The sequence below is a fragment of the Pistacia vera genome, unplaced genomic scaffold (genome assembly GCF_008641045.1).
Source record: "Pistacia vera cultivar Batoury unplaced genomic scaffold, PisVer_v2 Contig398, whole genome shotgun sequence".
In the NCBI taxonomy this organism is placed as follows: Eukaryota; Viridiplantae; Streptophyta; class Magnoliopsida; order Sapindales; family Anacardiaceae; genus Pistacia; species Pistacia vera.
Window position 1 is genome coordinate 1,007,896 of NW_022196221.1, and position 12,739 is coordinate 1,020,634.

General features: G+C 36.7%; 2 protein-coding genes across 2 annotated transcripts; both read left to right on the forward strand.

Moving 5' to 3' along the window:
* Nucleotides 1–2,070: 2,070 nt before the first annotated feature.
* LOC116141403 (ribonucleoside-diphosphate reductase large subunit) lies at nucleotides 2,071–6,624 on the forward strand. The gene is made up of 17 exons (XM_031426913.1): nucleotides 2,071–2,298; nucleotides 2,645–2,706; nucleotides 2,813–2,900; nucleotides 3,144–3,407; nucleotides 3,503–3,743; nucleotides 3,823–3,899; nucleotides 4,057–4,227; nucleotides 4,331–4,423; nucleotides 4,546–4,695; nucleotides 4,785–4,871; nucleotides 5,010–5,174; nucleotides 5,263–5,382; nucleotides 5,510–5,712; nucleotides 5,791–5,940; nucleotides 6,034–6,181; nucleotides 6,269–6,352; nucleotides 6,437–6,624. Exons 1-17 carry the CDS (start codon nucleotides 2,071–2,073, stop codon nucleotides 6,533–6,535), a joined length of 2,430 nt encoding a protein of 809 aa, XP_031282773.1. The 3' UTR covers nucleotides 6,536–6,624.
* Nucleotides 6,625–7,197: 573 nt separating this feature from the next.
* LOC116141402 (ribonucleoside-diphosphate reductase large subunit) lies at nucleotides 7,198–11,851 on the forward strand. Its single transcript, XM_031426912.1, has 17 exons — nucleotides 7,198–7,425; nucleotides 7,772–7,833; nucleotides 7,940–8,027; nucleotides 8,271–8,534; nucleotides 8,630–8,870; nucleotides 8,950–9,026; nucleotides 9,184–9,354; nucleotides 9,458–9,550; nucleotides 9,673–9,822; nucleotides 9,912–9,998; nucleotides 10,137–10,301; nucleotides 10,390–10,509; nucleotides 10,637–10,839; nucleotides 10,918–11,067; nucleotides 11,161–11,308; nucleotides 11,396–11,479; nucleotides 11,564–11,851. Exons 1-17 carry the CDS (start codon nucleotides 7,198–7,200, stop codon nucleotides 11,660–11,662), a joined length of 2,430 nt encoding a protein of 809 aa, XP_031282772.1. The 3' UTR covers nucleotides 11,663–11,851.
* The last annotated feature ends 888 nt before the right edge of the window (nucleotides 11,852–12,739 follow it).

Here is a 12,739-nt window from a genome sequence, read left to right on the forward strand (position 1 = left end):
TCTACGCGTAGCTTGACTAATCATTAGGGGGGACTAGGGTCCTCCACTCAAATCGCGGATATTTATATGAGGAATCGAACCTAAGATCGTGCGTCTTTCCACACTATCCTCAATTTGCTCTAACTATTTGAGCTACTCACGGATGGGTTTTTTATGGATCACACACTATGCCAATTTACAATCAAACCAATAAGGCAATAATAATTGTTTGAAGTTTGCAGGATGTCTTTTAGAAAAAAATTGAAAAAAGCAAATCTTGAAGTTCACTAAATTCTTTATAGGAGTGAAAGACAATTGAAAAAAAAAAGGACCAAATTTTGAAATCTTTAAAAAAAAATTATTAACACATTTCTTTATAAAAGAAATTATCTACTTTCTTTCAAAAGATATGTATTCATGAGAGAGATTTCCTATTCTACATCTTTTAATTTTCTTTTGTTCTCAAAGATTTTATCAATTTTTTTTTGTTTGACCGCCGTGTCAAAGTTAGTTTACACATACCTCAATTAATTCCTCAGGATTCTAAAGTAAATGGTCTGATAAATACCCTTAGTGACCACCCTTAGTGGGCGTTTGGTTGGGGGTAATGTGAGATTACTAGGGTTATGTTATCTTATATTATTTGATTATCATGTTTGATTGTCAAATAATATAAGATTTCAGTAATCTTCAAATACCAATAGTAGTTATTGTTGGTAATATTGGAGGTAATTTAATTACCTTTATTTTCTTAGGTATTGTAAGATTATTAGAGTAATTTTTTTTGGTTACATTTCTATCTCTTATTAATAAAATTTTAGGACAATAATACCCTTATTTTTAAATTTATTTACATGAATATTGCTTTTACTATTTCACCTCAATTAATTAATTTTTTGGACAAAATTAGCCTTAAATTCAAAATAAATTGCAGCCCACCCAAGTCATTACCCCCACCCACATGCCTCTGGCAACCACCGTCGCGGCCGTTAGAAAGACGCATGGAAGGCCGGAAATGGCCGTCGTGCATCGATATGGCCTTTTTCGGCCAGAGATCTAGTCGTTGATGGCCAGATTTGTCATGATTTGGCCATTTTCGGTTAGATCTCTGGTCGAAAATGGCCACACGGCTCACGAAGGCCATTTCTTGCCTTCCGTGCGCCATTAGGTTGCTGGATGCCAATGGCTGGCGGTGGTTTCTGGCGGCCGACAATGGCTGGGTTGGTGGGGGTGCTTTGTTGATTTTCCAAAGTTTTATTATGAGGTTGTTTTTGCAAAGTTTTTAAATGCAGGAGGGTTATAATAATCCAAATAATAATCAATATTAAAAAATAATATAATAATAATATTTAATTAGAGGACAATTTAGTAATTTAAATAGCATACCTACCAATTTATTCCTCCCAATCAAACATATTAATAAAACATACCTATCAATTTATTTTAACTAACCAAACACATTCTCTTAAAGATTTCCAGTAATCTTCAAGATAATATAACTTTCCAGTAATCGAATATTTCTAATAATCTAATATTCTCTGAATCAAATACACCCTTATTAGTACTTAAGGAGACTTAAACTCAAGAACCCATACTAAACTCTTTTATTATCTTTTGACGTAATATTATCGAAAAATAAAATACGCTACAAATTACGTTCATTATTAATCATTTTAAATAAAGGAAAGTGGTCCCCACACTCTCAAATAAAATCACACCAACTGCCAGAACACACCACCAAGGCACCAACCCTATCTTAAATCTCACCCGCCACAATAAAACACAAAAAGCTTCGCAAACACGCTCCTCTGTCCTCTCCCTCCACAAATTTGGCGCGAAAATTTCAAATCCCTTAAAAAAATCAAAAAACCCCCCAAATCAAACAAACTCACCGTTTACAAACAAAACAAAACCCAAAAAAAACAAAAAACAAAAAAACAAAAAAAAATAAAATTCAAAACCCTAATACCCTTTTCAAAATTTAAAGCTCTCTAAACATTTCTCCTATTTAAGAAGAGCCTTCGTCTCTCTACCTCTCTATCACATTCCTCAACCTACCCACCGCTTGTTTGATAAAATTCCTCTCTGAAAATGTACGTTGTGAAACGAGATGGGCGGCAAGAGACGGTGCATTTCGATAAGATTACTGCGAGGTTGAAGAAGCTCAGTTATGGGCTGAGTATCGACCACTGTGACCCGGTGCTGGTCTCCCAGAAGGTCTGTGCTGGCGTCTACAAGGGCGTCACCACGAGTCAACTCGATGAGTTGGCTGCGGAAACCGCCGCTGCTATGACTACTAACCACCCTGATTACGCTTGCGTGAGTATTCCTTCTTTGTTTTTGTAATTGGTTTTGGTTTTAAATTAGTTTGTTTGGTCTTGATTAGTAGTGTTTGGTACTGGGTTTAAGTTTTATTTTTGAGATAGATATTGTTTATTATTTTCTTTTGTGAATTTTACGAAGGTCTTCGAGGCTTTTTAAGGAAGATTTATGATTATTTTTTAAAAATTTTGGAGGGTTTTTTTCCACCTCCTAATGAGGGAGTCTATTTAATTTTAGATGTTGTTTAGAACGTTGAGTTCTTTGCTTAAAATGGTGATAGAAAGGTTTGATTTTGATCTCCTTCCGTGTGATTCATTTATGCGTGAAAATTTGTTTGATGCAGTTGGCTGCGAGAATTGTTGTTTCGAATCTACACAAGAATACTAAGAAATCCTTTTCGGAAACGTAAGCGCTTCCTTGTTTTTGTTCTTAATCAGTGAGTTTGTTGATTGAAGTGCTAAACTTAAAGTGAAACGGTTGTTTATACCTATTAGTTGATTGGTAATTGCAGGATCAAGGACATGTATTACCATTTCAATGAGAGATCTGGACTGAAGGCTCCTCTGATTGCTGATGATGTTTATGAGATCATCATGCAGGTATAATTTTATTTTATTTTTGTCAATTGTTTATTGTTCTATAGATGTTTTAACCATGTTAATTATGCACTGCATTTTGATGAGAATAAACTCATATTTTGCCTGTTGAATATTATGCACTGCATTTGGTTATACCATGCTGAAATCTTGTGATTTTGTTTTCTTTTAATGTTTCTTTCAAAATTGTCTCTGAACAATGTTTGCATAAAATTAAAACTCACTGAGTTGACTTTCTTGTTGCAGAATGCTGCTCGTTTGGACAGTGAGATAATCTATGATCGAGATTTTGACTATGATTACTTTGGCTTCAAAACCCTTGAGAGGTCCTACCTCTTGAAGGTCCAAGGGACGGTTGTAGAAAGGCCTCAGCATATGTTGATGAGGGTTGCTGTTGGAATTCACAAAGATGATATTGATTCTGTTCTCAAAACATACCATTTGATGTCTCAACGATGGTTCACCCATGCGTCTCCCACACTTTTCAATGCTGGAACACCAAGGCCCCAGGTATGCTTTATTAACATAGATGATGAATCAGACTTTTCCCTACAATTTCTGTGCTAAACATATATTGATGTGGTTTCCTTGATGCTTTTTGACAGTTAAGCAGCTGCTTCTTGATTTGCATGAAAGATGATAGTATTGAAGGAATATATGATACTTTGAAGGAGTGTGCTGTTATCAGCAAATCAGCTGGAGGTATCGGTGTCTCAGTTCATAATATTCGTGCAACAGGCAGCTATATTCGTGGCACAAATGGGACATCTAATGGTATTGTCCCAATGCTGCGGGTGTTCAATGATACTGCTCGTTATGTTGATCAAGGAGGTGGCAAGAGAAAGGGTAAGTCCTCACATCATTGTTTATTTGCATAATAAATTTGACATTATTTTCTTAAAAATATTACTTGTCATGCCTGTAGGTGCTTTTGCTGTGTACTTGGAGCCATGGCATGCTGATATATTTGAGTTTCTCGAGCTTCGGAAAAACCATGGAAAGGTATAGTGACAAAATTTGGCTGTCACTTGCAATGTTGTCTTGCTATTAGGTTGCTATATCCTCATTTGTTATTGGCACTTAAGGTTTTTTTAAGAGTGTTATATCATTATGCTGTACCGAGTGTGTTATGTTAACATCAATTATCCGTCTGTTGCAGGAAGAGCACCGTGCTCGAGATTTATTTTATGCTCTTTGGGTTCCAGATCTCTTTATGGAAAGAGTCCAAACTAATGGGCAATGGTCATTATTTTGTCCTAATGAGGCTCCAGGACTAGCAGATTGTTGGGGGCCGGAATTCGAGAGACTTTACACCCACTATGAAAGAGAGGTAATTTTAATTCAACCTTCTTGTCCAAAGTCTTATGTTTTTATAATATGTTTCTTTAACTGCAGAAATCTGATTGGCCTTTTTGCTATTATCATATATTTAGGGGAAGGCAAAGAAAGTTGTTGAGGCTCGGAGCCTCTGGAGTGAGGTGTTGACATCCCAGATAGAAACTGGGACCCCCTATATGCTTTTTAAGGTGTGTAACATAAGATATTCAATTTTCTCTTCTATTTCTATCCTTTTTTTTTCCTATTTATTTATGTTCTTGATTTTGCTGTGATGATATGGATTCCCTTTTCTGATTCGATTTTCTTCCAGGACACTTGCAACAGAAAAAGCAACCAGCAGAACCTGGGTACCATAAAATCTTCAAATTTGTGTACTGAGATAATTGAGTACACAAGTCCAACAGAGACTGCTGTGTGCAACCTGGCATCTATTGCTCTACCACGATATGTCAGAGAAAAGGTGGATAGCATGAATTTACAAGGTCGCTTTTCTTTTCGTATTGATTTTGTTTGTTCATGTTAATTATTATATTTTAATGAATATTGTAGGGTGTTCCAATTGAGTCACACCCATCTAAGCTAGTTGGGAGCAGAGGTTCAAAGAATAGATACTTTGACTTCGAAAAATTAGCAGAGGTATGAGTTTTGTAAAATGCTTGTGACTAGTTAAGCATAATTCTGCTTTTTACATGCATGTTCTTGTTTTACTGACAAATGTTTTTCATTTCCAAAACTTGATTGTCTGATTTTGCTGTCTTTCTTCTTCTGGGACAGGTTACTGCAGTTGTTACTGAAAATCTTAACAAAATTATTGATGTTAATTACTACCCTGTTGAATCTGCGAAAAGGTCTAATATGCGACATAGACCCATTGGTATTGGAGTTCAGGGACTTGCAGATACCTTCATCTTGCTTGGAATGTCATTTGAGTCGCCAGAGGTAAAGTTAACTCTTGCATATACCACTTTACCTGAACTTCTTATTTCGATTGCTTGAGGATTGACAACATATTTGATATAAATTTCAGGCGCAACAACTAAACAAGGACATCTTTGAGACTATCTACTACCATGCTTTGAAAGCATCATGTGAGATAGCTGCTAGAGAAGGTCCCTATGAAACATATCAGGGTAGTCCAGTGAGCAAGGTATGCAGATCTACTGGAATTTTTTGAATATTGATCTGCATTCTAGTACTAGGCTGAAATATTAATTCCTGATTCTATAATACTAGTGCAAATTGTCAGCTGCTAAAATGGCCAATTAATTGTGCAGGGAATTCTCCAACCTGACATGTGGGGTGTAACTCCTTCAGATAGGTGGGACTGGGGAGCTCTTAGGGATATGATATCAAAGAATGGAGTGAGAAATTCACTTCTTGTGGCTCCAATGCCGACTGCCTCCACAAGCCAGATTCTCGGAAATAATGAGTGCTTCGAGCCATATACTTCCAATATTTACAGTCGCAGAGTCCTAAGGTTTGTGGCACAAACTCATTCTATGCTGCTTCCATTAAATTGGTTCTTTCTTTTTCCTGACTGTTTCTTTCCTTTCAGTGGTGAATTTGTGGTAGTGAACAAACATCTTCTTCATGACTTAACCGAGATGGGTCTTTGGTCTCCTGTTATCAAGAACCAGATAATATATGATGACGGTTCTGTCCAGCAGATTCCAGAAATCCCCGAGGAACTGAAAGTGATTTACAAGTACTAACCCAACTTCTCTGCCCTCCTCACTCTAGGATTTCTCTATTTCGACTCCAGACTAAAACGTATAAATTCTTTCTTCCTTTAATTCAGGAATGTTTGGGAGATCAAGCAGAGGACGTTGGTTGATATGGCTGTTGATCGAGGCTGTTACATAGACCAGAGTCAAAGCCTCAACATACATATGGAGCAGCCCAATTTTGCAAAGCTAACTTCCCTACACTTCCATGCGTGGTCAAGGGTATAAACTTCTACACCCTCATTATTTTCTGTTCCTCAAATTTCGGTTATGTAATCATTCTGATTATTCCTCTCTGTTGCACAAAAGGGTTTGAAGACTGGAATGTACTATCTTCGCTCACGTGCTGCAGCCGATGCTATCAAGTTCACCGTTGATACTTCCATGCTCAAGGTAACAATCCCGCATTGATAACACTATCATTTTCACTGTTTAACGTATTTCATGTTGTAGATTTAGAATCTGTTGATGATGCAGGAAAACCCTAAGGTGGGGGTAGAAGATGATGATACAAAGATGGCACAGGTGGTTTGTTCTCTCACAAACCGTGAAGAGTGCATGGCTTGTGGAAGTTAAAGGAGTGTTATTAATAATAATGAAATAGTAGTAGTATATTGTGTATAGTTATGATAGCATTATGGCTTGTATTATGAAATTGAATGTCGTGGAATGCAGGAGACACCGTGCTCGAGATTTATTTTATGCTCTTTGGGTTCCAGATCTCTTTATGGAAAGAGTCCAAACTAATGTTTTATTATCTTTTGACATAATATTATCGAAAAATAAAGTACGCTGCAAATTACTTTCATTATTAATCATTTTAAACAAAGGAAAGTGGTCCCCTCACTCCCAAATAAAATCACACCAACTGCCAGAACACACCACCAAGGCACCAACCCTATCTTAAATCTCACCCGCCACAATAAAACACAAAAAGCTTCGCAAACACGCTCCTCTGTCCTCTCCCTCCACAAATTTGGCGCGAAAATTTCAAATCCCTTAAAAAAATCAAAAAACCCCCCAAATCAAACAAACTCACCGTTTACAAACAAAACAAAACCCAAAAAAAACAAAAAACAAAAAAACAAAAAAAAATAAAATTCAAAACCCTAATACCCTTTTCAAAATTTAAAGCTCTCTAAACATTTCTCCTATTTAAGAAGAGCCTTCGTCTCTCTACCTCTCTATCACATTCCTCAACCTACCCACCGCTTGTTTGATAAAATTCCTCTCTGAAAATGTACGTTGTGAAACGAGATGGGCGGCAAGAGACGGTGCATTTCGATAAGATTACTGCGAGGTTGAAGAAGCTCAGTTATGGGCTGAGTATCGACCACTGTGACCCGGTGCTGGTCTCCCAGAAGGTCTGTGCTGGCGTCTACAAGGGCGTCACCACGAGTCAACTCGATGAGTTGGCTGCGGAAACCGCCGCTGCTATGACTACTAACCACCCTGATTACGCTTGCGTGAGTATTCCTTCTTTGTTTTTGTAATTGGTTTTGGTTTTAAATTAGTTTGTTTGGTCTTGATTAGTAGTGTTTGGTACTGGGTTTAAGTTTTATTTTTGAGATAGATATTGTTTATTATTTTCTTTTGTGAATTTTACGAAGGTCTTCGAGGCTTTTTAAGGAAGATTTATGATTATTTTTTAAAAATTTTGGAGGGTTTTTTTCCACCTCCTAATGAGGGAGTCTATTTAATTTTAGATGTTGTTTAGAACGTTGAGTTCTTTGCTTAAAATGGTGATAGAAAGGTTTGATTTTGATCTCCTTCCGTGTGATTCATTTATGCGTGAAAATTTGTTTGATGCAGTTGGCTGCGAGAATTGTTGTTTCGAATCTACACAAGAATACTAAGAAATCCTTTTCGGAAACGTAAGCGCTTCCTTGTTTTTGTTCTTAATCAGTGAGTTTGTTGATTGAAGTGCTAAACTTAAAGTGAAACGGTTGTTTATACCTATTAGTTGATTGGTAATTGCAGGATCAAGGACATGTATTACCATTTCAATGAGAGATCTGGACTGAAGGCTCCTCTGATTGCTGATGATGTTTATGAGATCATCATGCAGGTATAATTTTATTTTATTTTTGTCAATTGTTTATTGTTCTATAGATGTTTTAACCATGTTAATTATGCACTGCATTTTGATGAGAATAAACTCATATTTTGCCTGTTGAATATTATGCACTGCATTTGGTTATACCATGCTGAAATCTTGTGATTTTGTTTTCTTTTAATGTTTCTTTCAAAATTGTCTCTGAACAATGTTTGCATAAAATTAAAACTCACTGAGTTGACTTTCTTGTTGCAGAATGCTGCTCGTTTGGACAGTGAGATAATCTATGATCGAGATTTTGACTATGATTACTTTGGCTTCAAAACCCTTGAGAGGTCCTACCTCTTGAAGGTCCAAGGGACGGTTGTAGAAAGGCCTCAGCATATGTTGATGAGGGTTGCTGTTGGAATTCACAAAGATGATATTGATTCTGTTCTCAAAACATACCATTTGATGTCTCAACGATGGTTCACCCATGCGTCTCCCACACTTTTCAATGCTGGAACACCAAGGCCCCAGGTATGCTTTATTAACATAGATGATGAATCAGACTTTTCCCTACAATTTCTGTGCTAAACATATATTGATGTGGTTTCCTTGATGCTTTTTGACAGTTAAGCAGCTGCTTCTTGATTTGCATGAAAGATGATAGTATTGAAGGAATATATGATACTTTGAAGGAGTGTGCTGTTATCAGCAAATCAGCTGGAGGTATCGGTGTCTCAGTTCATAATATTCGTGCAACAGGCAGCTATATTCGTGGCACAAATGGGACATCTAATGGTATTGTCCCAATGCTGCGGGTGTTCAATGATACTGCTCGTTATGTTGATCAAGGAGGTGGCAAGAGAAAGGGTAAGTCCTCACATCATTGTTTATTTGCATAATAAATTTGACATTATTTTCTTAAAAATATTACTTGTCATGCCTGTAGGTGCTTTTGCTGTGTACTTGGAGCCATGGCATGCTGATATATTTGAGTTTCTCGAGCTTCGGAAAAACCATGGAAAGGTATAGTGACAAAATTTGGCTGTCACTTGCAATGTTGTCTTGCTATTAGGTTGCTATATCCTCATTTGTTATTGGCACTTAAGGTTTTTTTAAGAGTGTTATATCATTATGCTGTACCGAGTGTGTTATGTTAACATCAATTATCCGTCTGTTGCAGGAAGAGCACCGTGCTCGAGATTTATTTTATGCTCTTTGGGTTCCAGATCTCTTTATGGAAAGAGTCCAAACTAATGGGCAATGGTCATTATTTTGTCCTAATGAGGCTCCAGGACTAGCAGATTGTTGGGGGCCGGAATTCGAGAGACTTTACACCCACTATGAAAGAGAGGTAATTTTAATTCAACCTTCTTGTCCAAAGTCTTATGTTTTTATAATATGTTTCTTTAACTGCAGAAATCTGATTGGCCTTTTTGCTATTATCATATATTTAGGGGAAGGCAAAGAAAGTTGTTGAGGCTCGGAGCCTCTGGAGTGAGGTGTTGACATCCCAGATAGAAACTGGGACCCCCTATATGCTTTTTAAGGTGTGTAACATAAGATATTCAATTTTCTCTTCTATTTCTATCCTTTTTTTTTCCTATTTATTTATGTTCTTGATTTTGCTGTGATGATATGGATTCCCTTTTCTGATTCGATTTTCTTCCAGGACACTTGCAACAGAAAAAGCAACCAGCAGAACCTGGGTACCATAAAATCTTCAAATTTGTGTACTGAGATAATTGAGTACACAAGTCCAACAGAGACTGCTGTGTGCAACCTGGCATCTATTGCTCTACCACGATATGTCAGAGAAAAGGTGGATAGCATGAATTTACAAGGTCGCTTTTCTTTTCGTATTGATTTTGTTTGTTCATGTTAATTATTATATTTTAATGAATATTGTAGGGTGTTCCAATTGAGTCACACCCATCTAAGCTAGTTGGGAGCAGAGGTTCAAAGAATAGATACTTTGACTTCGAAAAATTAGCAGAGGTATGAGTTTTGTAAAATGCTTGTGACTAGTTAAGCATAATTCTGCTTTTTACATGCATGTTCTTGTTTTACTGACAAATGTTTTTCATTTCCAAAACTTGATTGTCTGATTTTGCTGTCTTTCTTCTTCTGGGACAGGTTACTGCAGTTGTTACTGAAAATCTTAACAAAATTATTGATGTTAATTACTACCCTGTTGAATCTGCGAAAAGGTCTAATATGCGACATAGACCCATTGGTATTGGAGTTCAGGGACTTGCAGATACCTTCATCTTGCTTGGAATGTCATTTGAGTCGCCAGAGGTAAAGTTAACTCTTGCATATACCACTTTACCTGAACTTCTTATTTCGATTGCTTGAGGATTGACAACATATTTGATATAAATTTCAGGCGCAACAACTAAACAAGGACATCTTTGAGACTATCTACTACCATGCTTTGAAAGCATCATGTGAGATAGCTGCTAGAGAAGGTCCCTATGAAACATATCAGGGTAGTCCAGTGAGCAAGGTATGCAGATCTACTGGAATTTTTTGAATATTGATCTGCATTCTAGTACTAGGCTGAAATATTAATTCCTGATTCTATAATACTAGTGCAAATTGTCAGCTGCTAAAATGGCCAATTAATTGTGCAGGGAATTCTCCAACCTGACATGTGGGGTGTAACTCCTTCAGATAGGTGGGACTGGGGAGCTCTTAGGGATATGATATCAAAGAATGGAGTGAGAAATTCACTTCTTGTGGCTCCAATGCCGACTGCCTCCACAAGCCAGATTCTCGGAAATAATGAGTGCTTCGAGCCATATACTTCCAATATTTACAGTCGCAGAGTCCTAAGGTTTGTGGCACAAACTCATTCTATGCTGCTTCCATTAAATTGGTTCTTTCTTTTTCCTGACTGTTTCTTTCCTTTCAGTGGTGAATTTGTGGTAGTGAACAAACATCTTCTTCATGACTTAACCGAGATGGGTCTTTGGTCTCCTGTTATCAAGAACCAGATAATATATGATGACGGTTCTGTCCAGCAGATTCCAGAAATCCCCGAGGAACTGAAAGTGATTTACAAGTACTAACCCAACTTCTCTGCCCTCCTCACTCTAGGATTTCTCTATTTCGACTCCAGACTAAAACGTATAAATTCTTTCTTCCTTTAATTCAGGAATGTTTGGGAGATCAAGCAGAGGACGTTGGTTGATATGGCTGTTGATCGAGGCTGTTACATAGACCAGAGTCAAAGCCTCAACATACATATGGAGCAGCCCAATTTTGCAAAGCTAACTTCCCTACACTTCCATGCGTGGTCAAGGGTATAAACTTCTACACCCTCATTATTTTCTGTTCCTCAAATTTCGGTTATGTAATCATTCTGATTATTCCTCTCTGTTGCACAAAAGGGTTTGAAGACTGGAATGTACTATCTTCGCTCACGTGCTGCAGCCGATGCTATCAAGTTCACCGTTGATACTTCCATGCTCAAGGTAACAATCCCGCATTGATAACACTATCATTTTCACTGTTTAACGTATTTCATGTTGTAGATTTAGAATCTGTTGATGATGCAGGAAAACCCTAAGGTGGGGGTAGAAGATGATGATACAAAGATGGCACAGGTGGTTTGTTCTCTCACAAACCGTGAAGAGTGCATGGCTTGTGGAAGTTAAAGGAGTGTTATTAATAATAATGAAATAGTAGTAGTATATTGTGTATAGTTATGATAGCATTATGGCTTGTATTATGAAATTGAATGTCGTGGAATCCTAATTGACATTTAATTTACAAATTGAAATTGGCTTAATTTCAATTATATGTATGTATTAATGATGAGTAGTGAAATTGTTATAGCTTAAATATTTGCCTATTTGTGAATGAGATATTGTAGTATTAAACTATTAATTAAATTAGTCTCTTAATTAACAAAAGAAAAAAAAAAAAAAAAAAAAAACCAAATATGATTCCACTAATTAAATCAAATTCTATTCTCAACCTCTAAAATTTAATATAATAAAGCTTAAAGACAACCAAATTTATTTAAAAATCAAATAAAAATAATTGTATTTCATAAAGAATTTTAACCATAGCTCCAAACCAATATTAATGGAGTAATCAATCAAGCAATATACCAATATACTTTGAAGCAATGTTTTAAAACCTGATTCGACTTGGTCGGTTGAATTGGAACCTAGGGCTTTCATTGGGTTGGGTTAGCAATTTTTCTATTCATCCAAAATTTTAGAAATTGGGACGATGATCAACGAATACTTGAAGCTAAAATGTTGAGAGTTTTAAAGAGAAAGCGTTGGTGAGTGCAATGGTGGCAACGAAGGTGATTTCTGGTGAGTGAATTGATTGAAAATTGTAAAACTGAATTGGCGGTAATAGCAAGTTGGCAATTGGCAAGGCAATCGGGGGACGGGTGAGATGGGTTTTGGTCAGCAGGCTGAGGGGAGTGTTTTCGTGATAATGGGGAGTGTTGTCTTTGTCAGAAACATGCCCCTATTTGCCTTGGTTTGTCAATGCCAACGGTGGTGCTTAAGGTGTTCTTGTAAGATTTAAAACCTGTATGAATTTATAATAATTTGTAGGTTTTTTTTTTTTATATTTCAAACATTTTGATACTGATTTGACCTGCCAATCAAACCGATTAAATCAGTCAACTTAGGACCCGACCACTTTGCCGGGTTTCACCTCGGATTGTTTATTAAAACACTACTTTGAAGTACTATTTAATTGCAGAAGAG

Bases quoted from the DNA above. Each gene is read 5' to 3' on its own strand.
- LOC116141403 (XM_031426913.1), top strand. From the start codon at position 2,071: ATGTACGTTGTGAAACGAGATGGGCGGCAAGAGACGGTGCATTTCGAT. The intron at 4,696-4,784 runs GTGGATAGCATG...TGAATATTGTAG, and splicing joins CACGATATGTCAGAGAAAAG to GGTGTTCCAATTGAGTCACA. The intron at 4,872-5,009 runs GTATGAGTTTTG...CTTCTGGGACAG, and splicing joins ACTTCGAAAAATTAGCAGAG to GTTACTGCAGTTGTTACTGA.
- LOC116141402 (XM_031426912.1), top strand. From the start codon at position 7,198: ATGTACGTTGTGAAACGAGATGGGCGGCAAGAGACGGTGCATTTCGAT. The intron at 7,834-7,939 runs GTAAGCGCTTCC...TGGTAATTGCAG, and splicing joins AAGAAATCCTTTTCGGAAAC to GATCAAGGACATGTATTACC. The intron at 9,355-9,457 runs GTAATTTTAATT...TCATATATTTAG, and splicing joins ACACCCACTATGAAAGAGAG to GGGAAGGCAAAGAAAGTTGT.